This window comes from Equus przewalskii, chromosome 19 (genome assembly GCF_037783145.1).
Source record: "Equus przewalskii isolate Varuska chromosome 19, EquPr2, whole genome shotgun sequence".
Lineage (NCBI taxonomy): Eukaryota > Metazoa > Chordata > Mammalia > Perissodactyla > Equidae > Equus > Equus przewalskii.
The window spans coordinates 53,225,074-53,252,894 of NC_091849.1; the positions used below are offsets into that span (position 1 = coordinate 53,225,074).

The 27,821-nt window shown below is 35.7% G+C and overlaps 1 protein-coding gene across 6 annotated transcripts in view; it reads right to left on the bottom strand.

Annotated features, from left to right (window-relative positions):
* The window catches only part of BMP5 (bone morphogenetic protein 5), a 118,345-nt gene that overhangs the window by 47,916 nt on the left and 42,608 nt on the right, over positions 1–27,821 (bottom strand). For 3 of the 6 annotated variants that reach the window (XR_011529815.1, XR_011529814.1, XM_070584812.1), the window contains exons 2-3: positions 9,543–9,735; positions 7,872–8,057 (exon numbers count right to left, since the gene is read on the bottom strand). Coding sequence is in view for 2 of the 6 variants with exons in the window: in XM_070584812.1 (XP_070440913.1) it covers positions 7,872–8,057; positions 9,543–9,735 (379 nt within the window). In the remaining 4 variants the exon portion in view is untranslated. The remainder of the gene's footprint in view (positions 1–7,871; positions 8,058–9,542; positions 9,736–27,821) is intronic. The other 3 variants (XR_011529817.1, XR_011529816.1, XM_008515308.2) reach the window with 1 other exon arrangement.

Below are 27,821 nucleotides of genomic sequence, written 5' to 3' on the forward strand. Positions count from 1 at the left end.
TATGGCATGTGAGTGTGTATGTAATTTACATGTATTATGTTTGATGGCATAATTAGGTCAGAAGTGATTTATGCAATTCTTACTATAAAAGTTCCTTAATAACCTGTACTTACAAATTTTGGATACAGCAATCCATTTATTTTCTTTGACTTTGGTAACATTTATTGATACATATAATCCATAATGAACTTTTGTCCGTAAATTTAATTAGAGGAAAAAAATTAAGTTGCAAATTTATCAAAAGGAAGTAAAATTATTTATATAATCAACAATAAGAGATAATGAAAGAGAAATATTCTTCATATTGTTGTTTCCATTATACATATGCAATCTTACGTGTGTATGTGTGTATACACATGTATTTTGTAGATGTTAAGAGAGAGAGAAGAATAGTTACGAAGAGTATAACAGTTCTACTATCTAACTAACAAGCACTACACCTGGACAAGAAAAGCTTCAGGAAATTGGAAGATATCCAGATAAATTCTAAAATGGAAACATTGCAATACTACTCTATTTCCATGAGGCATGAACCTTACAATCCACAGTGACATCTCCACTTTGCCCAAAATTTCTACTATAACTATTTCACCTCCTTCCATCTCCTTTTGTCTTTGAGTAGCTCATCAAGGCTAGGAAAAATGTAATGATGGCCACCCAAGAAGGAAGCATACATCATTCTCTGGGTGTTTGACATATATATCACCACACCATTTCAGGAACCCGATGTACGGAACACATTAACAAAGGGCTACAAATTAATAAATGGTATTCTCTGAATTTAGGATGTCAAAGTTTTTCTCATGAGCACCTTCAGCTTAAAAGTGTTTGAATTTGACTTTGTTAGCTCACTGATATTTTCAAATGGTGGTTATTGATTCTCCCAGAATAAATATGAAATAACAAAACTCCATGAATCTCACAGAGCATTGGTTTTCAGAATATCTAAGTCAATGCCGTATTTACATTTAAAAAGTACAGATGCCAATCGGTAGAATAGCAATATTAGATGATATTGAATGACAAGCATGGTAAAGCATGGAAAATCAAGTTGAATTACCACTACGGAAATGCAGTCACTTGTCTCTCTGCAGAATATCTTTTAATTGCCCAGATATTGTTAATGTTTAGCCGGCTTCCTGGCATTACATCATCCCATGTTTTTACCCTGCAGAGACATCTAAACATGCGCCACTGGATGTATAGATACATACACAGGAGGTCTCTTCATTCACAAGAAACAAAGAAGCGGGGCTATTAAATAGATACTCCAACCACTCTTAGTGTCCCGTAATGAACGGGCAATGTACCCAGTGCAAGTTCCTAAGAGCTCTTCCACGCTACGACTCTTACAACCCAAAATATGAAATAGAGAAAAATAGTCTTTATGGTGCAAATTATTCCCATTTTTAGGCTTATAACTTAAATCTTCAAATAGAGCAGGCTTTCTCATCCTCAGCGTGATGGACAGTTTGGATCAGATCAGCATTTATTGGGTGGAGGAGCTGTCCTCTCCATTGTAGAACATTTAATAGCCTTGCTACCACATTACTACTCCAGCATTTCTACTCACTAGATGCCAGTAGCACCCCATCCTCCTACCCTTACCAATCGTGACAACGAAAATGTCTCCAGACGTTGCTAAACATCTCCTGGGGGCCCAATCGCCCCAGTTGAGCACCACTGAAATCGAACATGATCCCCGCACACCGAAGAAATGCAAGCTGTGCTTGTGTACTGTCCTGCAGAGTTAGAGAAACGTCGTCAACACTCCCGCTGTCCTGCTCTGCTACACAGCTCTCAGGAGCCCATGAGATCTGCCGGAGTGGCCATTGTCAATGTACATTCTGAAGTATGTCCACAGGAGAATCACAAATCTTAGAGAAGCAGGAGGGGGGAGATGAGGTAAATATGAAGCTGACTGTGAACTGGAATGATGACAGCTTAACTAAATATATCCAAGTCATGAAGGTGGCTAATGACATCGAGCAGGCTAGCTTAAAATGTTTTTACAACAGAGTACAGAAATTTATATTCATGGCGGAACATTAGGAAAAGGTTGAATTATACATAGCACATTTTCTTTGGGGAATATATAAATATATATATTTGTGAAAAAATTAATTCAAGCAAAGCTCTTAGCACGGTGCCAGACACATGGTGAGTGCCAGTGAAATGGATAAGTGCTGGCGGCTATTCTTGTGGTAAGACCGGCATTGATAATTTTATACGTATTATTTAATTCTTTATACATTTAAACATTTTAATTCTTAGGAATATTTCCTCTACAATACATCTCTCTCTCTTTCTGTCTCTGTCTCTCCCTAGCTAGAGAAAGTTCTCACTCATCTTGAAAGGTCCAACTCAAGGGTAAACTCCTCTCAGTGGCTTCCACTAAGGTCCCTCACACTCCCACACGAAGAATTAATTTTCCCTTCATTTGTATTTCCACAACACTTGGTGCATACTTACATCATAGTGCTTAACACATTGTATTATAGTTATTAAAGTCCGTGTGCGGCAGGCCCACCGCAGCCCCTGGCCCTCAGGCTATAGGCTTTGGAGATCTTATTTACTTGGCCCGATGTCCCCTGTGCTTGCCCCATGGTAGGTGCTCAGCAAAAGCACGCCGAACTCAGCTGAATTATCTGGAAAATTCAATCATGTGGAAACCGTATTTCCCAATAATGCCAGATATATGAGGTGTGACTGAAGAGCAGTGCCTTTTATATAGAATTTGGGGCTGTCAGCCTTATATGAAAAGATTAAATAAGTGAAATGATGCAAAGTGTGTTAACTTTTTACCAAGAAAAATAAAGATTTGGATAAATATCAGAACAGTCTTTTAAATTGCACACATTTAAATATGAGTAGGGATAAATGGAGGAGGTGGGAAATGGTAGGAATAAAATATCTAATTTTAAGAGTTTTAAGTCTTGCTAAGATAAGTACGTGTGAAAGAGATGACATAATGGGTCTGTCTTTTTTTTTTTTAATTTGAGTACATAACGCTGTCAAAGAATTCATATAATAGGTGGTTAATAGATCAGACAATGTCTCAAATATAAAACTTATCTACAAAGCATCAGTCCAAATTACTGTAAGAATCTCCACCAAAACTCCTAGATAGGTATGTATGTAAAAATTATATATGTACATACACATATGTGTATGTATGCATTGTCAAATGCACCATGAAAGAGTATGGTCTGCATTGACTTTTCAATTGTTTCTCAGTTTAATTCAAAATTCTGAGCAGATGAAATCCCTAAGTTTGAAGAAAGAAGTTTTAAGAGGCGACTTCAGCATTGAAAATAGCCAGGGGTACGAACTAGTTTCTTTTCCTACCTCTATTTTAGTTCTTTTCTTTTTTGTATATGTGGAAGATTAGCCCTGAGCTAACATTTGCCACCAATCCTCCTCTTTTTGCTCAGGAAGACTGGCCCTGAGCTAACATCCGTGCCCATCTTCCTCTACTTTATATGTGGGACACCTAGCACAGTATGGCTTGACAAGTGGTGTGTAGGTCCCCACCTGGGATGTGAACCAGCGAACTCTGGGCCGCCAAAGCAGAACATGCAAACTTAACTACTGCACCACCGGGCTGGCCCTTCCACTTCATTTCTTTCTTTTTTTTTCTTTTTGAGGAAGATTAGCCCTGAGCTAACATCTGCCGCCAATCCTCCTCTTTTTGCTGAGGAAGACTGGCGCTGAGCTAACGTCCGTGACCATCTTCCTCTACTTTATACCTGGGACACTTACCACAGCATGGCTTGCCAAGCTGTGCCATGTCTGCACCCGGGATCCGAACCGGCAAACCCGAGGCCGCCGAATCGGAGCATGAGCACTTAACCACTGCGCAACTGGGCCGGCCCCATTTTATTTTATTTCTTGATTTAAGAAATATGTGAAACCACAGATAATCGATATTAAATAAATTAATAATAATTGGACTTTTACATTACTTTTTCAAATTGAAATTCAGTTTTGACTGCGATCACATGATATATAAGTATTTTTAATCTATTTCTCTTCACTTTTAGAGAACCAAAGTCAAGGTTCCCAAGTGGCACAAAATTTTCCATAAAATAAGGGAGAAGAAAAATAATTTATTTTCTTCATTTTCTGTGGGGAAAAAATGCCTTCCATAGCTTAAGAAAAAAATAAGAGCAACTTATTTAAATCCTGGGATTTTGTTTAGTTTCGTTTTGGTTTGGTTTTGCCCCTCTCTAACTGGAGAAGCTGGGAATGCTATTTTGTAAACAAATGTATAACATATAGTTGTTTCATTATCTTCTCTATCTCTCAACTATAATTATCCTTGTTTCTGATTATAAAAATAACGTTCATTATAAAAATCTAGAAAGTACAGAGAGGGGTAAGAATCAAAATTGAAAATTACCCACAAGCCTACAATGAACACTTGATGCTTCCTTCTGATCTGTTTTCCACATGAATTTATTTAAAAATTATAATATGTGCAATTACGTTTCCTGCTTTTGGTCAATGAATGGTATAATCTGCGCACTTTCCAGTGTTATCAAATATTTTTAAAACACAATTTCTACTTGATATATTAGGTATAGCATTTCCACTTTCCAGAAAATGGAATGTGAGTTTATTTCCTCTGTTTAAAATTGAAATGTTCTCAATTTATGCAATCATAAACAATAACACTGTGATAAACATTTATATGTGAATCCCTGTTTAACTTTTCTATATCTCTGACATTTCTGTAAGTAAATTAATAAATAAGCTGCCCCCCCCAAAAAAAATAAACAAATGGGGCTACATCAGACTAAAAAGCTTCTGCAAGGCAAAGGAAATCATCAACGAAACGAAAAGACAACTCACCAACTGGGAGAAAATAATTACAAATAATATGTCTGATGAGGGGTTAATTTCCAAAATATGTAAAGAACTCATATAACTCAGCAACAAAGAGACAAGCAACCCAATCAAAAAATGAGTAGAGGATGTGAACAGACATTCTTCCAAAGAAGATATACAGATGGCCAACAGGCGCATGAAAAGATGTTCAATGTCACTAATTACTTGGGAAGTGCAAATCAAAAGTATAATGAGATATCATCTCACACCCATCAGAATGGTTATTAGTAACAAGATGAGGAAGTAATAAGTGTTGGAGAGAATGTGAAGAAAAGGGAACCCTCATACACTGCTGCTGGGAATGCAAACTGGGGCAGCCATTGTGGAAAAAAGTATGGAGATTCCTCAAAAAATTAAAAATAGAAATACATATGACCCAGCTATCCCACTACTGGGTATTTATCCAAAGAACTTGACATCTACAATAGAAAGAGATCTACGCACCTCTATGTTCATTGCAGTATTATTCACAATACCCAAGATGTGGAAGCAACCCAAGTGCCCATCAATTGATGAAAGGATAAAGAAGATGTGGTATATATATATATACATACATACATACACACAATGGAATACTACTCAGCCATAAAAAAGACAAAATTGTCCCATTTGCAGCAACACAGATGGAACTGAGATTATTATGTTAAGCGAAATAAGCCAGACAGAAAAAGACAAACACCACGTGATTTCACTCATATGTGGAAGATAAACAAACCCATGCATAAAGAGAAAAGGTTAGTGGACACCAGAGGGGAAGTGGGGAGGAGGGTGGGTGAAACGGGCACCGGGGAACATTTGTATAGTGATAGACAAAAACTAGAACATCGGTGGTGAGCACAATGCAGTCTACACTGACACTGATATATAATAATGTACACCTGAAATCACACAATGTTGTAAACCAATATGACCTCAATAAAATACAAAGAAAAAAAGAAAAAAGAAATAAATAAGCAGTTTCCCATCCCCATACCTCTTCCGCTATATTTTAAAGAAGAGTTCAACTATTTATCTAGAACTTGTGTTTTCAGGAGCAAGTTTGTAGATGGCTCCAATGACACTGCTGTTAGGTTAGGTGGGATTCATTTCAATACTAGACTTACAAATGTACTAATTCCTTTATATGAATCAAATATTAGGTAATTTTGTATTAAGTAAAGGCACCTAGCATCATTTTACTGTATGTTTACATAAAAGCAGTTGTCAGCAAATGGTAGCTACTGTTATTATAATAACCTACTTTTGGTTATCCTATGTATAAAATCCTCTAAACTCTAGGGAAATAGATTCTTCGATTAAGCTATGTGAGTATTTATTGGCCAGTGGATTTATTAAGTATTAACTGCAGTCTTTGCACTGTGATAAGAACTAGTCCTTCCAAAATCATCTGAAATATTTTTTATTGTTCTCAAACACTTATTTTTGCTTTTATTCTTTCCAGATTTATAAACTGAGACGTCAAGATGTCCAGCAATTTCCCCACGTGGGAATTCCAAAATCTATGCTCTTATTGTTATACATTACTGTTTTCTATAGTGACTTGGAAATTCTACACAGAAACCTGAAATATTCCAAGAGGCACATGTGCTGTTTCTATATCTTCTGTCCCTCAGATGTCTTTCTTTGGAAGAGAAAGTGGAGTACAGAAAGTGAATCCTAGATCTATAGACGATGACAGGGCACAGGATTGCCTTTTCTTCCAGGGCAGATTCATGAACCCCCGGCAATGGACAAAGGCCTATTTCAAAGACAAGGAAGGCATTTGTCGGAGATCCTCTCACCTGTTGTACGTAAAATTGAAATGTAGGGTATGCACGTGAGAGCCTGTATGTTTCAGGGTTTGGAAAAGATAATTGGAGGAAAAACATCCCATACACATTAACAAAACAAATACCACAGAAGATAATAGGTAAAATATAACCCTCCAGGATAAAAATCACAATTCAGCAACAATACTTAATTGTAAATGTTCAAAAATGTGAACTTGGTAGAAATGAATTAACATGGAATTGAAATTACTGAATTGAATTTTTCAAAAGAATATTCAGTAAGTTGGATAGGAACCTATCCAATCTATGCTATCCTAGAGTTTGGAATGGCAAAGCAAGAGAATACCAATCAAAGATATAAATGTACTTCAGCTGTTAGAAATGATTTTTCAAATATTTGAGCAAAATATCAGTGAAATCCTGGATCTCAGAGTAGATGAAAACACGTGTTAAAATAAGTGAAGACTTATTTTATGTGTGAAGACTTGGGTATTTAATTTATATCCAAGAATACTGAGAGAGCATGCAGATGTAATTGTAGAAACATTGAAAGTATTATTTTTAAAATTGAGTGTAATTGTAGAAATACCAAAGTTTTAAGATAGACAAATGACCCTTTTTTAAGAGAAATGAAATTTCTCAAAACTATGAAATATGATAAGCTAGGCATCAATACCCATAAATATTCCAAAATATATTATTAATAAAAATCAGCATGAGTTCATTCAGAAATAAATCTACAAATTATTATCAATAAACTTTCCTATTAGTCCTTTACTTTCATCTTTTTTATCATGTCTTAAATTGTACAGTTCAGAGACTTAGAAAATAGAGGAAAAAGAAAACTCAAAGGGGTAGCAGGTTCAGTGGATGACAGTCAAAAATATCCTGAGACGATAGAACAATGGACCGAAATATAAGCTAGGACCTTTAATTGTGATCAGTGTAAAAGTCTGTATTTAGATTCAAACAATCAGTAAATATATTCCAGACAATAGAGATGGTTTCTGTTAAAAATTCTTGAGATGTTAAGCAAACAGCTACAAATTTAACGTGCATAAAGATATGTTGCGAATGACCAAAAATAAAGATAGTTCAAGCATTTTAGGCTATGTTAATGGAAATAGTATTCCAATCATGGATAACAATGATTACAAAACTTTAATTCATACCAAGCAAATTAGTACTGCTGAGGATTAAAAAAAAAATTACTTGAGGGGCTGGCCCCGTGGCCGAGTGGTTAAGTTCGCGTGCTCCGCTGCAGGTGGCCCAGTGTTTCGTTGGTTCGAATCCTGGGCGCGGACATGGCACTGCTCATCAAACCACGCTGAGGCAGCGTCCCACATACCACAACTAGAAGAATCCACAACGAAGAATATGCAACTATGTACCGGGGGGCTTTGGGGAGAAAAAGGAAATAATAAAATCTTTAAAAAAAAAAAATTACTTGAGATACTATCCTGTCTTTAAGGAGCTCACAGTTCAAGTGTGGAAACAGACACAAAAAAAGAGAATGATAAATAAAACATTTCTTCATTATGACAATATCATTAAATAATACTTGGAGTGTTATGTTCAATTCTTATCACTTAATTTTAAAAGATACCATCATTATTTAGTATAAAAAATGTAGTATAGGCTGTCAGGATCTGTCTGAGAAAAAAATTAATATCTTCGTTTTATAAATGGAACCATTAAATTGGGATTTAAAAAACAAAAACTCATCCACAAATAGCTAGTAACTGTTAAAGCTAAGAAAAACACAGATCTTTCTGCATTAGCATTACTGCTCTTAAGAGTGTATATAGAGCAGTATTTATTAGTGTGTCCTGTTGAGACAGTATTTCATAGGATATTACACACCCAAAGAAAAAGATTCCATAGTGAATAATTTTGAGAAAGATGAGATAAAACAAAATTGACAAGTTTCTTTACTATAAAGCCTTTCTGAGACTTTAATATTCTGACACGCATTGTGAATCCCTTAGAGGATAGTCTAACAGGGAGACTCTTCAAATGCATTTCACCTCAGAAGCTTTCTGTTGTTTTCTTCATTGAGTATTTGAGGGGATGGTGTTCCATGGAACACCCATTGGGAAACGCTGCAATGCTAGAAGACCAAGAAAAATCTAAATGTCGGGAACTAGAAATAAAAAAAAATTCACCTCAATGTAACATTTCAATAAGAATTTTTTTTCAGAAAATGTAAGAGCTGCTCAACAAAGGTGACTCAATACCTGTAAAACATGTTGCCCAAGAGATCACATCAATAGGTGAAAGGTCAGAGAACACTGCTAAGGTCACCTTCTAACTCGTGTTTTTGATGGCTTATTTGCAGTCATTATCAGCTGAAGTTTTCATACATTTAGTGTTCCAGATTATCTGTCCATTTTTGTACCATTTTGAATTGTCTTTTGTAGACAGAAGACATGCAGGTGAACTATCAGAACCTGTTGCAAATACGATGTCCTACATCAAAGTACACGTAACACATACAATTTACACTTATGCCAGTGAAAATTAAAGCCACTCTTCTCCAACTTACAAAACACCAGGTGATTTAAATCATCTTAATAATAAATTTCATGTGTGCAGGATAAAAGTTTTCTCATTTACAAAATGAGACAACGGGCCTGGAAAGCACATATGGGGAAGTGTGAGACCATTTTGTACACGGACTGGTGTCAGGAGCAGGGAAAGCTGTGGAATGCATAAGGCACTCTTCAGATCATTTCCGCTTACTTTTCAATGTGTCTATACCTGGTCTTGAACATCGTTACCCTCAAACAAAACATGACTGGATAATCACATGGGTTATCACTGCATTTTACTACAGTCTAACATTTATTTGCTAAAATAATAAGCTAGATATAAAATTGATACCTATTTGTGTATTCCTTGATGATCTGATATATACTAATCTTGATTGTTTCATTTTCAAATCGACTGTTGCTCCGGTCCTTGTAGATGCGGAATTCAGCTGCTGTCACAGCTTCTCCGTGAGGAATTTGAGTAAGGTCAAACCGGAATTCTTTGTAATGCCTCCGCTGGTGAGAAAAATCCTTGTCTCTTTCAACTGAAAAAAACAAGGAAGGAAAAAAGTTAGTTCTTTATAAAATATGGAAATTAATGGTAAATTCTCCAGCTTTGAAAATGAAAATAAACAAGCAGGATATTATAAAACTGGGACAACACTAAAACCACAGGCTCATACGTGTTTCCAGTTGACGGAAATTCCACAAACCAATAGCCTTTAGTTCAAAAGCAATATAACCTCTGTGGTTTTATACAAATTCCTGGACCCTAAATGGAAAAGCTATCCAAAAACATTTTAAAAAGTGGAGGTTGTAAAGTTGTTACTAGTATGTATCAAGCACCAGAACACAGGAGGGTTCATACAGGAATTAGGAATATGTTATAGAAAACTCCAGTGTTCCAGGTGAAGCTGTGGTAATATTTAGGACAGCCAGGGGAGGAAAATAGGAAGGGGGACTGAGGAGTTGCAGGCACATAGGACTGGGTTTATGACATTTGAGAGGTCAAGTGAATAAAACAAATTCATGTTCACAAGAAAGATTATTTCTAAAATATCTTCCCCAGAAGAGTTTTCTTTTCTCCTCTCAGCAATGAAATGCTCTTTTTCTAAAAAAAATTTTTAAAAAGCCACTTTCATTAGTTCTCTAGATTGTTTAGTTCAACCTCCTTAACCGTGGTGTGGCTTAAAGCTTCCCAAAGACCTCTGTCTGGTCTTGCTCAGAATTGAGAGAGGAACATATTTTCCCCTTTAGCACCCTTCCTAGCAAATGAAGCCAGAAAACTTTTCCTGTTGAGCATACTAAGGAATTTGGAGGAATTCAGGACAGTAAGTCTCAGGCATATTATTATATAATCTGGCTTTGTAAGATAGTGTATTATCTGATACAGTCTCTATCTACTGGGCCTCTAAAACTTTCTCAAGGAACTTTCTATTGAAAGGGCTCATTTTTAGTAAGACAATATCATTTGATGGTGTTAAGTTTCTCTCTATTGGTAGGTTTCTTAAAATCTCAGTTATCTAGGATAATATAGGACAGGATTACAAAAAATCCACTGCAAATCACTATGGGCAAAATGTCTCACTATTACAGCCTACAGTAATGTTTTCTAAATATTTTCAATGACATGACTCATTGCTAAAATTTTGTTACAAAAAATGTATAAGTTGTACAAATGAATTCACAAGGTTCAAAAATTGGGTTAAGATACAAAAATAGCTTGAGGAGGTTAACTGAAATTAGGTCAACACTGCTATGGATATATGAGACTCGGGGTCCTAAACTGGAGGAAGGATTAAGACTAAGGAAGAGAGAACAGGACGGTGATCATCCTGTGATTTTGGAGAGCTGAAGCTGCTAGACTTCCGAGTTCCAGTGCCAGAGGGGGTCCATGTCAGACAGCAAGCTCATGACAAAGGAACCCACAATTCCTTGCCTTTCCTCCAAAATAATCTCTGGTTTATTTTCCCAGAGGAGTAGGAGGTGGTTTAGGAGAATGAGGAGCTCATCCTCCCCCCGCCCACCCCAGACATCTAAACTAGCAAAGAGAAAACCACGAGCTACACCTGAAGGCACTTTAGTTCTGGGGCGCTTGGCAAGGATGGTGCTCTTAAGACTGTCTGGCTCACACTCCTACCACCTCGCATGACTCATGAAGATTTGTTTTCTTAAAATACCATTATCTTGGTCCTAAGAGAGGCCCATTTCTAGAGAGATCATTAATTAACTTTTCCCTAAACAAGGAAAATAACCCCATTTTTAGGATCCTATTTTGATCCATAATTCAAACCTCTTTTCTATCTAATCTTCTGCTGGCGAGAGAATAGCCTGAATAGATCTCCTTTGTCTCCATCTGTCCTTTCTCCTGACGGAGCCACATGAGAGGGAAAGCGTAAGGGAAGAAAAGACCTACAAACTGGATACGTAAGAACTGAAAGTTTGCATGTATGAACATTAAAACGAGACGCAACTTTTGTTTACAGAGGACAAAATTTAATTGACTGGAAATTTATTCTTTTCTGACCCTAACCTAAATGAAATTACAAGACAGTATTTCAATAGCACTTATTATATGCCAGGTACTGTTCTAAGCTTTTTATTAATATTAATATATTATACTTCATAACAATCTGGGAAGTGGGTTCGGTCGTTATCCTGATTTTGAAGGTGAAGAAACTGAGGAGGCATAAAGAATAAATACCTTGCCAAAGAATTTGAATCCTATCATTTGATGCCACCAAGCTATAGTTCTTAAATGCCAGGATATGCTACTTCTGCTTATAGATAATTACCTTGTCCTAATTCATTAAGTATTTATGCTCTCAGAAAGATCTAAAATCTCACATTTACAATTCAAAAAGCTCTGAAAACTGAAAGTTTGGTTTCAAGATCATTTGGCATAAGAACTGGAAATTAACTGACTTGAGGCTATTTAAAGTCTCTATCCGACTTTATATAAATATTTATTGCTTTGCTGCAGAAATGGTCATGTGTTTGACTAGATGGTACTGTCCCAGTATCTGCTTGAGAAGTTCATGCTTTATGATATGTGCACCAACTAGACATTCAAAAAATATATTTTCTTAATGTGAAAGTCCATATTCAAAATTCTAAGTAATAACAATTATTATTCAATTTTGCATTTACAATCAATTTTATATTTGAAATTTAAACCAAAAAAACCTATAGTCCTGGAAATAAAAGCTTTGACATGAATTTGTTAGGACCCAATGTAAAACACACACCTGCATAATGCAGATAAGTATTGAATTCATATTATGTAAAGTCATCTACTGTTCTGGAATCCCCTGGGAGATGTTAGTGTAATAAAGTGGAAAGCTAGAATTTCAGCCATTATTATAAGATTTGAGTTTTCTAATCCAGGCTATTTAACCTAACCCCTTAAGGGGCAAATTTTCAAAGAGTTTAATAAAATTTTATATTAAATATACCACACAGAATAAAGTTGCAATGCAAATTTTCAATGATTCAAATTCTTATATCCCACTGCTTTGAATTATAATTGCACTAGTAAATTTTATGGGACATGTTGGAATGAGTAATGGAATAAAACTTGTATTTATAAAGCCTTGCACTTCTAATGATGCTCACAAATATTCACAAGGTAATCTCAGTCACCTCAAAGAGTAATGCTGGGGAGGTGTCAAATATTAATATCCCTGACTTAAGAATAAGAAATTGGGTGATGACAGCTAGGCGGGAACAGATGTCTGTCTTCTAAAGCTCATTATAAATCTTTGTTCAATGTCCATACCACCTACAGAATGACATCCTACTGTTGTGTACTTAGGGACTAGCTCATGGTTAATATATTTAAACAACGTTTCTCAGCAGTGCACAGAAAAGTGTTAACAGGCTGGAGAATCAGGAAGTTGATCACCAATGTGTAAGCAGCATCTAACACAATACAATGCCTAATGCAAAGAAATCTTCTCATAAATAGTAGTTGAATGAAATACTGTAGGGATGGATCAAAATCTGGTCCTATCTTTTCACTCGGCATCATCCTGCTGCATTCCCCATTGAAGAAAGTCATGATCATTTATTTAATTAGTCATTTGTTTGGCATGTGTTTCCTTTAATCCTCACAATGATACTTATTTCTATTAGCTTCTAGAACTCGCCCAAGAGCCCAAGATGTATAATTGGGAGAACAGATTTCATCCCAGAATCAAGATTTCAATTCCCAAGCCCTCGACAAACCAACACTGGGTTTGCTTGTTTTTCCTGAATGTAGTTTTGTTGGTTTGTTTTATGTAATTGTCCCTCAGGAAAGTTGATCTTCTTTCAGTGCTTTCATTCTCTTCTCGGATGCACCTACTAGACAGATGCCATGCTTTCTGAACTCTACTCATTCTTCTAGAACTCACTCCCTCCAATCTTTATCTTAGCAAAAATTATTTTATTCACTTACTTATTATTGATTCCATTTCTTATATGAGGAAATTTGCATGAATAAACAAATGACTGTATTCATAGCTTGAATTAATATTATGTACTACATATATTCATATGCAAGGTCATCCTTTTACTGCAACCATATTTTAAAATAATTATAACTCACCAGCTGGATCTCTCCATACTCCAACCTTTTCTCCATTAGATCCACTACCAAAACATCATTCCCAAAACAGATGAAAAAGAATGTACACACACATTTTATATTCCTTAAATGTAAGCTTTTTATAGGAGATATTTTTGGCTTGTTCATATTGCGATGATTTTGGTAAATATTGAGCATTCTCTTTCTCTGTATTTTACAGTTTGCTATCACCAATTGTAACTGCAAATGGCTTGAAAAGCTTAAAAGATAAACAATTAAACAAGAAAAAAAATCAGCAACGTATATACTATTTTTGTTTTTTGCCTCCTAATACATTAAATATTTGATCCTTTCAATTCACTCTTTCATTTACATGTTACTTCAACTAAATACCATGAGTTTCCTAAATGATCTTTATTATCATTTCTAATAAAATCTGTATTACCAGATAAAATTATGCAGGACTCCACAACAACCATAATTACATTCCTATTTAGTGGTAGAAAATACTTTCTTAATAACTGGACAAAACAAACAAAGCAAAACAAATGAGATAAAAGAAAAGGAAACAAGCAAGAGGGTTAGCTCATTCAAGCCAGTCCCAGACGTGCTGAATACTCAGACGAGTGTTAAAACACACTGAGATCAGAGGGTGAGCACTTTTCTCTGGTGGAGACCATTCCTTCATCCCAGACCATAGACACCATTTCCGTCGTGTGAGATGGAAAAGAGAGTTCAGGAACAAACATAATAGATTTAAAACACACATACTGTATCAATCAATTCAATTATATTTAAAAAGAGAACATAATGACCTGCCCAAACTGCTGTTTTCATATCTGCTTACACATCTAACAAGATCAACAGGCTACATTGGGCCAACAACCAAGCGTACATTGCACCAATGCCACATGCTCTTCTCCCATTGCCATTCATGACACTGCCCGTTTTGAAGATTGCTAGATGTAAAACCAATGAATATCACCATAAAAATTAAATAGGTCTATCAATACAGGGTTGTTTATTTATGTCTATTTAGCTAATGGTTGCCAACAATGCTCTCTGCAAAAATTAAAAAGAGTTGCTTTGTGCGTGTGTGTACACACACACACAGAGCAACTAACAGAAAATAAACCATCAAAAAGTCATCAAAATTTATAGTTTACCACTGAAAACACAATCATAATGATGGTGGTGAATATACTTCCTTCTGCTTCTAGGAAGCAGGTTTTTGTATGTTCCGCATATTTCCATCTATGTGAACGACCTAAAGAAAGTGAAAGCTCACCTACACTGACAGAACCAGAGAATTAATTTATTATATTTTGGTTTTGAAAAGTGGTAACATCAAAGCATACAAGAGGGAAAACATGAATGGAAAGATTCACATTTCGTGATTAATGGGCTGAGAGTGAAAAGAAACAGGATTGCCTTCTATAAGCACCAAACTACATTCTAAATGCTCTAAATGGCCAAAGTTCTGCAAAGATTAAGCTTCCTGTGTTTAAAGACATACACTGAAACCTTTTATTGTTGAGATGTGACTTAGAAGTTAATGACTGATTGCAGTCTCTTTTTTTTCCCCAAATGGACACCTCTCTGAATGACTTTATCCTTAACAAAAATTGTATAGAAACACCTTGACTAAATATTTCCATGTCTACAATATCTGAGGAGTAGAATTAATTAACAGAGGATCGCAGTTTTATCTATTAGTGATTTATCTGCAGTTTTAAGGAGACGCATTCACGGGCAATCAGTCTTAATCTCCCACACAAGGGCTGTAACTTGGACGACACAAATAGAATCAGTAGCTGCAAAGAAAAGATAGCACTTTCCCAGGAGCCTAGCCAGCTGTTGAAAGAATACAGATCATTGTTTGCTGCTGAGTGCAAAAAATCATTAAGAGATTACTCATAGAATTATTACTTATCTGTGTTGCATTTTAGTGTAAAGGAAAAAAAGCAGTGATATCATGTGACTACCAAGATGTATCACTTCACAAGACATTCTTCACTGACTAGCCCACTGAGAAATATAAACTTGGTCGTATAAAAGCCTATTCTTTGGTCAGCGAGTGTACATGTACATGTTTGTTTGAATGGATAACCATTCCAGAGAGTGTGGTAAACTCCAGATTCCAGAAACCCTAAGAGCCTCTTAATACCACAGCAATGGGGGACCCGAAGGAGAGAAAATTGTCCCCCGAATGTTTGGTTTCAAAGAACAATTTCAATCGACTTCCAAATATTCTGGAGTTAAAATATTTTTACTTGACTCATAAATGCTTCATGAATACAGTTTTGTAAAGAAGGAAAATCAAAAAAGAAAGATTAGATGATTAAATAAACATGATAATATGATAGCTAAACAAATAGATTCCCTAAAGCAATTTAAAATACAATGCTCATAATTTTGAAATTTACAAAATGTAACGAATGATCCAATATTTATATATTATTTTGTTTTAAAAACTATAAGCAATTTAGGGACACAAAGAATTAAGTCTTACATAAAAAGAGCTTCGGAACTGGGATGAAGATGGTTGCATGATCTATCTGCCCTCCTGAGATCGGTTGGGCCCAGTACTCAGCCCTCAGTGGGTATTTAAACACTATAGTGATAACAACTATACATATCAAGCACTGGTATGAAAACTGATACATTTAATAATTAAGTTAATAAATAAACAATAATAACAATAAAGTATTAATTTCATAAAATTAATATATTTCAAATTTTTGTTTCTTCTCTCTTGTTTGACCCAATAACCTCCATATAGACCCAATTATCCTCCATTATCTTCTCCCCAGTAGAGATAAAAAGCATTAACCTCCTGAATGTCACAAAGTTAGTTAACTACAAAGCCAGGAATAGTATCTGAACCTGTGACTCCTAATTTAATGTGCAGTGCACCAGAGTTTCAACTAGTAATAATCACAACTTCTGTCTCCGGGCAAAAATTTTCCCCTTCCCTTCCAAGGCCAGTGTTTCCGCCTGAGCCTTGCTCCCAATGTCCTGTGCTCATTCTTAGCACGTTCTCTCCTCCTGTGTATTCAATCTTTCTCTCTCTGCTTTGTGTTGGTGCCCTGGACAATAGAACACTGCGAGCACAGCTATAGATGAACAAAGTGGGGTTTCCTGACTTGTTTCAACATATGTCATGGGCCAGATGCCATAGGGGGCCTCAGTAAAAGGGTGTTAGAAAGGACTTGTTAGAATTATGTAAGGTAATTTGGGCCAAGGTTCAGAGGCAGGGTTTTACTCTGGAACTGGGTGCCCTCAGGAAGCAGAGGTAATTTTATCATTTGGTAGAAGTTCTTCTAGAAAGTGAGAAGAAGAGAAGTAGGACAAAGCCCTAATTTGTAAAGAAAGAACACTCACTGATACTATCCAGGAAAGAGGATGTTTGGTCATTTTCGAGATTTGAACAATGTTCTTGTTTTTTAACCTGTGCTCAGACGTGACTGTTGAGTGGTCCTCTTTTTATCTTCCTCCCTTTTGGCCACAGGGTGGTCTTGTCCAATGTTGGTGTTCTGTGAGCTGTTTAAGTTCAACAGGACAACTCTGAGCGCCAGGTCAGCTCATAGCAACTCCAATGCCTGGCTGACCGGTCCAGGCCGGCTCCTGACTGTCATTGGGCTGCTTTGCTCTTTCTCACCTTCCATATCTACTCATCTTGATTGTCCTAGAAATAGCTACTGTGTTACTTCTACATTTATTCCATCCCAAAATATTGATTGGATAACTGCTCCAGGCCAAATCCTAATAGTTAAGGAGATAAAAGAAGCAAAGAGACAGGCACTAAAGATGAGAAAGACAAACATGGAAAAGTACAATTACAATACAGTTGTGGTGACGCTTTTGGGGATGTGTGTGATGCAAGGCAGAATAATAAAGGAAGGAACGAGTCATTGTGCAGGAGTCTTCAAGAGGAGGTCGTTTTGAGCTTGGTGTTAAAGAATTATTACCATGTAGAAGAAAGAGTTCACATAGTTGGAAAGAGATGTGAAAGATTATAGCCAAAGTAGTGAATAATAACTAGTTCATTATGATTGCACATTGTAGGGTCCAGGGGATTAGTAGTGGGATATGAGGAATAGTAAGAATTTCCTGGGACTTGATCAACATTTTCCAGTATTTCCATTCCATCGATGCATTCTATATTTGAATAATTAAAGACAGGAGCTTATTTTCTTTAAATCAGTATCACCTAGCACAGGTGAGCACATAGACAACACTCACATAATTTTGAATGAAAGTTGAATGAATTAATGACTCCTCAACGATCATCTCCCTTTCCTTACTTGATGGTTTTGCTCACGTTTTCCTCTAAAATTTTTTCCCCATTTTTAAGAGATTCGAATCCTACCTATACTTAAAATTTCCAGTTCTAATTCCACAAAGACTACTTTGAAAATTCCTATCCAAATTAATTTCTCCTGCTGGGAAACCCATAGCTCTGTTTCTGTATCTCCCTTTTGATAATGGAGATGATATAATGCCAGAGTTAAGAGTGCCAGATTTGAAGTGAGAAAAACTTAAATTCACCGTGAGTTCCCTAACTTAGTAAAGAGCATGATATTAGGAAAGTTACTCAACATCCCTATGCCTTTATTTATCCATCTTTAAAATGGAAGTAAAGCCGCACTCCACCTTTGTGTGTTGCAAAGGTGAAATGATATTTGAGAGAGGGAATCTTTGCATGGTGCCCAGAACACAGCAAGTTCTCGAAAAGCAGTAGCTATCATATTAATCACTTTCCACTTGCATTATAATTATTATGTGACCTTCCTCTTATTATTATGAGTAAGATACCTCAGAGAAATAGGCATATTTTCTTGTTGTTTTGTTTCTTATCTTTGTATTTCTTCACTTACTCCAAACAGGAATTTTTATATAGTAAATGGTCAATAAAAGTTTAAGTACATAAAATTGCCACCTGGCCTAAAACATAGCCATTTTGGTTGTCAAAAGATCAATTTCTTTATCTGGAATATAGGTTTATTAATAAAAGCGATTAATGTTATTGGTTTTTTTAAAAAAAATCTTAGAGTTAAAAAAAAAAAACTTCAGGCTAGATTCTACAACAGTGCATAGATAGAAAATAATTGTATTTACTTGATACCTTGTTCAGATATTTCACACCTGCAAAGTGGAGGATATACTAGCACATATCTTGACCGTCACATGTTGCCCATCGGTCCAAACAAATTTGCTGGTCCTGACACGACTCCTCTTTTAAAGAGTCTGAGAGTCACTTACTTACTTTTTCCCTGAATACAACAATGCATCTTGAAGTACAGAAAATATTTTGTTATTGTTTTTATTATAAATATTTTACACAGGATCTTATTAATTGGAATTTAAAATAAACACTCATCTTTTATAGGTTGGATAGTCGTATTAAACTTCAAAAATTAGTTTATAATAAATACAGATGATATGTGATTAATTATTTTGTATAATAAAAATGATTACATAATGATGAGTGAATATATTTAGTATATAAATAATAGATTTCAATCACAACATGTACAAATATTTGGGAAAAGTTTGTTTGCCTGCAAGAAGTCAACATAACAACTGTCTGATAATCACCTTTTGGTAAATATTTAGTTCTCCTGTTTTCTTTAGTGGAAGACTCTGTAGGTTTTATAGATTGCCTGGCAGCTAAAGGTCAACCATTCTAATCTCATCAGATTTCACCGAATGACTTTGTGAATTCTGCTCCGTAAATAAAATAAAACGTTCCATTTTTAGCCACCTGAAGGTGATAGAGGTTACAGTAAGTGGATATACAGCAAAGAACCTCCCCTTGCATCTTGAATACAATGAAATGATAGTTTATCTACAGTGAATATTTGTGGTTATCTGACAAAAACAGGTCAAAGGTTTTGCAAGTTTTCTTCTGGAATTGCTCAGTGCCTTCTCTAATGACTGATAATTAAAAACAGAGCCTGGAACTATCAAATGTGGTGGGTGACAGATAAGCAGTAGATTAATGCCAATACTTGGTTAGGAGACACTAAAAGGTCAGGAGTCACAGGAATTAGCCATTGTGCTACTGTGAAAAGACAGACATCAGAAGTCTATGATCCCATTAACAGCTCTTTCCCAAGCCTAAAATCCATTCTCACTTCCTTTGGTTATAACTCAGAGATAATCTCCATGTCATTACACACATGAAGTCAAAGTGACACCACTCACCCTGAGTATCAATAGTTTGTGTGCACATTTTTATTTATATAATATTTTTTTCATATCACATTTTTAGTATGTTCAATACTCATTTTGGAGAATTTTAGAGACATTTTACCCAGAAAAAATTTATACTTAATGGAAAGAAAGAAAAACTAGAAAACTTGACATTATATTAAATTTGTTAAGAACTTCTCTGCGGGAGAAAAACCGAAGTAGGTTTAAGACAGAGTTTGCATAGTATAAAGGATATGAGAATTTTTGTAGCTGAACAAACAAATAAATATCTTTCTCAAATTAACTGCTTTAACTTTTAAATCAGCATGATAACTTTTATGGAGTTCACTCAAGTTCAATTTGTGGTTCAATCTGTCATTTGAAACAAAAGCAAACTATAAATTTCTTTTGCCAAATGGGCTTCATCAATGAAGTTTGGTACATGGAAGGAGATCACAGAGAAATGTGGTTATACTTAATGATGGATAAAGTTATGGGAGACACACTGACTTGGTTTTATAGATCTTCAAGAAGAGGAATAAAATGATGTATAAGAATATATTACATATAGAATTGATAACTCATGTAAGAGTAGCTGATGGTCCCTGTTTGTTTCCTATGAAGGGCTTATTTGCCATCTATCTCCCTCACTAGATTTTAAACTTGCCAAGAGCAGTTTTCTTGGCTCATCACTGTACACTCGGCTCCTACCTCAATCCCTGGCACATGGTATGTGTGCAATATACATGTGGAATGCATGAATATAGGAATACATGTTTAGTTCCGGTTCTTTGTTGTTGTTGTTGTTTCAGGAAGGAGAGTAAATGCAGACTCTTAAATGAGCCTTTCCCGTGTTAAAAAGTAGTATTATTCCCAATGGTATACTCATTTTTTCCTTTCTTTCCTTTCTTCTTTTAAAGGAATTCAAATAAATAGCAATAACTTATTATTGCTTGACTGAATCCTATTGTCGTAAATGTATTTTCAGTTCCCACTAGCTATATTGTTACTTAAAAACATGTGCTACACCAATAGAATCTCTATGATTCTTAAATGGATGTACTGCTCTTTGGGAAGGAGAAAAAGGTAATAGAAAAATTAAATAACATTACTCTTATTTTATGGTTATTGATAGAATTGTAGTTAAAATAATTTGCAGACTGAATCATGTATTATAGAAGAGACATTTATGCATTTTTGAATATAGCATAATAATTGATATATCCTTATTGATTTGTCTCTTATTTACATAAAAACACTTAAGAATTTCATTCCGCCACAATATGTATATGTAATATAACCAAATCTTTGGCAATATGTTCATAATTTTTTAATCTTCTTCCTAAAATTTTGAAAATAATGGTGACTTTAAAAATTGGTTTTGTTTCTTTTAAGATTTTATTTTTCCTTTTTCTCCCCAAAGCCCCCAGTACATAGTTGCATATTTTCATTTGTGGGTCCTTCTAGTTGTGGCATGTGGGACACTGCCTAAGCACGGCTTGATGAGCGGTGCCATGTAAGCGCCCAGGATCCGAACCTGTGAAACCCTGGGCTGCAGAAGTGGAGTGTGTGAACTTAACCACAGGGCTGGCCCCCAGTTTTGTGTTTTTAGTTTCTTTTCTGTTTAGAAAAAATTATAACTGCTTTTATTTGCTATGCTTTTGTAACATCATCCTTGAAAGTGAAAGTTCATTTTATCAGTCTGTATGTTTACAGATTGTACGTGTCTTGACTTGCTTAACATTTCTTTATAGCACATTATTAAAATGGTGAGTTAGATGAATCAATACATTGTATTAAAAGATGTTTTCTATAATTGGAGACCCACTTCAGAACATGTGCTAGATTTAATAAAAATGGAGCAGGTGCCAGAATCAATAAAGAAATCACATGATATTCCCACATTTATTGGATGAGGCCACATTGTAATTAGAGTCAAGGGATCCTTAGCGGTCTCAGGTCACAGAGTATTCACATGAACAGTCTCATATTTTGGTTGATCTGGTTTCACACTCCTGGGCCTTTCCTTTGTTTTGGGATTTCAGGTCAACCACAAAACTCAGAGCAAAATTCAGCTAAGAATCATTGAGCAGTATCTGGTTTGAGTTCAAACTATCAAATCCTCCAAGTTTCTTAAGATGCACACCTGGAAGGAACAATAAGTCTTCTGAGAGCCAGGTCAGACAATCTCATTTTAGATTCAAATTTAATAACTTCCTCAGTCTCCAATCCAATTTTATATTAATTATCAGATGGTCTGTTTTCTGATGCTTTTGTTGCTAAAAGTTTGACTTGTTCATAGTGTTATTTAATAATCCATCCGACTAACCCATATGTGCTGTTATGTAAACAACCAAATTTGGCGATAGGAAAAGCTGAATACCAACCTGATGTAAACCACATATTCCTTAAAATGGTCAGGAGCTGGTGACACCTAGTACCTCCAGAAGTGAGTATGAAGAGCAGGTATGAGTGTGGGGTTAAAATGAGGATGTTTGAGTGTTAGCTGTTTAAGAAGCGGGTGGGTTCTTAGACGGCCCTTCACATCTGTGCTGCTGAGTGACTGCTCCTCCACACATGAGCAGAAGTTTGGAAGTTTTCAGAAGAGAGGAAAATTGTGGCCTCTCCAGCACAGTTGAGAGTGTGGTGGTACACCGCAGACAGAGGAAATAGAGAAACCTATGCATACTAAATGCTGAATCACAGGTCTCTTTCCCCACTTGGTTCCCAGAATGTTGACAGCCAGGCCTGTACCTTCCAGACAAGAGAAGGAGAGTTCTCTCATTGAAATCTGACTACTCTGAGGAGAAGGACTAAGTCCCATGAAACGGCAAAGCAGAACATCTTAAAGAAAAAATGATGCTGGCAAGTTTCACCCATAGCCTGAGCTTCTAATTAGCTTTTCAATCTCTCACTACTAAATGAGAGCAGATGAGTGAAGATCACTAAATATCTGAGAAAATTCTCTACCTTCAAATACAGAGACAAAGTAGATTTTAAAAAAAGGAAGTTGAAAGAACTTTGGGAAAAAACTACTAGAAAAACTACCATAATACCCTTTGAGAGTTAGGAGAAGGTATCGCACTTGTGAAACAAGAAGATGCTATAACGAAAACAAATATTCAATGCCACAATGCCATTGGGAATAAAGCTGAAAATCAACCTCAGTTTGAAAGATTAAATTGAGGAAATTTTCAAAAAGGAGAGCAATTAGTCAAAGGAGTGGAACATAGGAGAGGAAGACGGAAAAAAAAGAAAGACAAGAAAAGGATTAGCCCAGAATTAGCCCTAATTATAGTGGTTCCATAAAGAGAGAGCAGGAAAAAAGAAAAATGAAATTATCAAAGAAATAATTCAGCTCACTGATCCAAAGTGCAAAAGCTTCAAGAATGAAAATGTGTGCTCTCTGGACAAACAGAGGATTCTGCAAGCTTCTAGAGACAAAATAAATATCACATAAAGAGGGATCAGGAATCAAAATGGATTTAGACTTCTAAAAAACAACACTGCAATCTAGAAGACGAAGAAACAATGCCTTCAAAATCATGACGAAAAATTATTTGCACCCTAGAATTTCATATTCAACTAAATTATCCATCAAATATGAAGGCATAATAAGGATACTTTCAGACATAAAAGGTATCAAAAATTTGGTTCCCAAAAAATATTTCTTAGGAATTTCCTAAAGAATTTGATCCACCAAAACAAGTAAGCCAGAAAGAAGATGAAGGCATGGGCTATGGGGAAGAGACGGTTTAACACAAGAGAAACAAAGATCGCTCCCAGAATGATCACGACAGGAGAGCTCGGGACAGCTGTGCTGTAGGCATAGAAGGCAAACAGTCCATGCTGGAGCAGTGAAACTCAACACAAAGATATTTTAAGGCTACCATCATAAAGATCTCATTTCCCGTTCATTCTATCCTTTGAACCTGACAAAGTCTACATGAGCCAGAACCAGATCTGTACCTGCAAGTGGTTTCCGGACATGATTTACGAAGTTCCTGCTCTCTCCTCAAAGTACTGCAGCCTAGATCATCCAAGAATTGGATCTCAAGCCTTCCCACAGAAATTTGTTTTGTTTTGTTTTTTTCTGTACTCCTCAAAGCTGGCTGTTGACCACAGTGAGCCCAGAAGGTGAGGCTTCAGAAAAGGTCGTACCTTCTCGCCATGTTTCAGTTGACTGGACCATACCTGGCCTCACCACATTATAGCTACCAAAATTCCCAGGATATTACCTCCCCAGAAAGGACTCTTTAAAAATTGTCAAGCAAATTAAACCAGAATTTTATTCAGAAGCTATGTTTATCTCATCTTCTGGAACCATTCACCTAAACACTTTTACTTACCTATCTAGCTTTGTGTTTCCTAAGAGTTTTAATAGTAGTTTTATACTTGCTCATGTGTCAAACATATCTGATAGAATATAAAATATGTAATTAAAGTAGAGAAAAATAACTTATCCAGGTTCAAATATACAGCAATCCGTGAAGCATGGATTCAAATCTAGGTCTGACCACATTAGTGCCTCTTAGGAGATGTTCCAAGAGCCTACTAAATTTCTTTGAACATTTATCTTTATGCTCTGCCTCAGTGTTTATACTAATTCCAAAATTCAACTGTTTCTCATTTTCCTTTGGACCTCTTTCCTTTATAAGTAAATCATAGAGAGGTTTGGACTGTCTAACACTAGGGAGCATTTTCAGTAATCCTCACAGCATTGATCATAGCACAGGATTTTGAGACTCTGCAAAACGCAATTATTATTCCTACAATCATATCTAAGTACAGCAAGAACTGCTCTTGTATAGAAACAGAAAACACACTTAAAGTTCTGTTTTCTGTTCTCACTCCTTGATGTGTGTTCACAACAGCAAACAAGGCGCATCCCTGAAAGCGTATGAGCATCACTACGCAATTTACTCTGCGTTGCTCTTAACACTCAATGAAAACAGAAGTCTTCTCGAAGCTATGTTTGACATATTTCCAGTTATAACTAGCTTTCTTCTTGTTTGCTTTTGAAGGAAATCAGCTAAAGCTGAAGATAACCATGTAAATAACCATTAAACAGAAGAGAGATGACAATGGTAATGAAAATGGTTAAGGGACTTCATTTGAAAGAGAAACTGAAGGCATCTAAGAGAGGAAGGCGTTAACAAACCTCATCAATATTCATTACCTGATAAATTCAGGCAAGTCTTGTCAAAGAACATGTAGACAGGGCAGCAAGCTCGGAAGAATAAAGCAAAGCCTGTATCATCAACTATATTAATGATGGTATAGAAATTAGAAGCTATTGTGTCTCCTTTCTTCTTACTCAAAAATCACACAGGATATTCCATACACAGTCATGGAATCCTAATGAATTTATAAAGCTTAGGTAGATATTTAAAAGTCTTATAATGTTCAGAGTCAATAATAATAATAGTGATTATAAAAATTATAACTAACATTTAGGAGACATTATGCTAAATGCGTATAATCTTACTTAATACAATATGTGTTTAGTGAGAGAAGAAAGAGAAAATCAGCCCGCGTGTAGCGAATGTTTATTATTCAGCCACAATTTTAGGCAGAGAAGATTGGGGAGCAGAGCGGAAGGAGGAGGGTAGAGAAGAAAGAGTTATCTTCCTGCAGGCAAGTGTCTAATTACTCTCTGGGGTGGTTCGATTTTAGAAGAAATGAAGATCATGGAAAGTAACATGAAATTAGTGTTAATTAAATTAGAACATTTTTCCATCTGTGATTAATGTCTTTCTTGCTGAAATATGAAATTGTCTGTTCTTGTAAAGCCACTTTAGGTTAGATTTCATAAACAGGCACTTCTTTTCCTCTCTCCTCAAATCTTGCTTTCCATTCACTCCTAGTTATATTGTGACAAAAGAATTCAATAAATGTAATACTATTTATGTTATCTGCATTCAATTGATAAGTAAAACTACATCCTCACATGTTTAACATGACTTGCCTCTTGTCTCTGCATAGAGGGCTGCCGTCATTTTTTGAGGATTCTGAATCGTCTCGGAAGAAAACTTTCACTCGGCTGGTTCATGTATTTGTTTTTTCAGGTCTTTATCCATTCATTTAGGTTATGGCTACAAAAATTCAATCAACTATCATTTTATTGAAGCTTTGAGTGTGGCAGAGTGTCATGGAGCATCATGGGGCATACATCCCTCCAAAAAAGCTGAAACTCATAGTTTATATGATTTATTTTTTAAAGTAAATAAAAGAATACATTTAAGCTGACAGCAGAGATGAGATTTCAGATACAGATTTTATATGTGCTCAGAATATACCAAAGAAAATGCTACCGAATTCTGGAACAATTACTTTGAGAAGACATCCTCATGAACAGCAGTCTCTATTCGGTCTTTTGCTACATCTCTATTTGCAGGGAAGCATTCACCTTATTCCTAACATATCATCTAAAAAATAATCGTATGAGAACCAAGACCCTGTCCTAAATTCCCCCCATCAAATAAGAAAACGCAAGATTTCATCAAAAGCTTACAAAAACAAGAGCATAACATGAATGGAGCAAAGTTTACTAACTGAGCAGGGATCATCTCTTTGGTTTAAAAGGCACACGTACAGAAACACTTTGACTTGGTTAGCATAATGCAGTTTTACCTTTTGCACTACATACTATCTTGCAAATAAACCTAAGTTACAAATCTAGTTCCACTCACATTTACCGAGCACCTATTTTGTACAAGGTGCTCAGCTTGAAGTTGGGGAAGGGAGAGCTTAAGGCATAGTATAGACACTACTTTTGTGCTTAAGACTAAACTACATTGTTTAGGGCTCCAGAGTATATAGTTCTATTTTTCCATTTCCCTGTGTCTGAGGCTTGGATTCTGTCCAATTTTCAGTAACCTATTTTTCCTTTCTAGAATGCCAACTATAGCCTTCATTGTGTTCAAGAGGAAAGGCCACAGATAGAGCACATTTGAAAAACACTTCAGTGGTAAGGGACTAAGAAAGGAATTTTCTGTCGAAACTATTTGGGGGAAAGTGTTACAAACAGTTTTCAATTTAAATTTAAAACCAAAGTGAGAGATGAATTTAGAGTTAAACAGCAGTAGTTTAGAACTAAAAAATAGGCATTTAATCTACACAAATGTTGGCATGTTTTCAATACATTTTAACACAAGTGAAGTACTGAATTTTTTTTCTTGAATATCGAATGGAATCATAACACCATCTCAATATTTATTTAAGTGTAACTTGCATGGCTCAATTTTCCCAACAGAAACAAAACAAATTAGCATACTTGTGAGGTTGATTATGATATCTAAAAAAGACTCATAAAAACATCAGAGAATGAACAATTGTTATAATTACAGCTGGTGTTAATTGAGAATTTAAAGTATGCCATGCAATGAATCAAGGGTTATAGATGCATTTTAAAATTAACTACTATATAAAATCCGTAACTGCAATTCAAAATAATTTTAAAAGTGGTTGTTATTGAATTTTTAGAACATAATTGTTAGCATTAAGAAGTTGCAAACATTAATTGTATCCTGGAATTTGTACATACATAGAACTATTTTGCAAAGACTAGAGAGCCTATTTCAAAAACAAAAACAAACAAATAAAAACCTTCTTCCAGCCCTCGAAAGGGGTTTAAGTCTAGACGTAATAGTTCCATGGTCCAACATGAAAATCTAATGATACATCTTGATGAACCAAGTTATGTGATGAATCAGTCTTAAGAATCAGATTTTCGTCTGCTGACTTTGTAGACCCCCAGCTAACAAACTCTAGGCTGTAGAGACGTTAATCTCGCCCCTACACACACACACATCAGTAGGTATCCCTAGAAGACCTCCCAGATTTATCTAGTTTGCCCTCCCATAC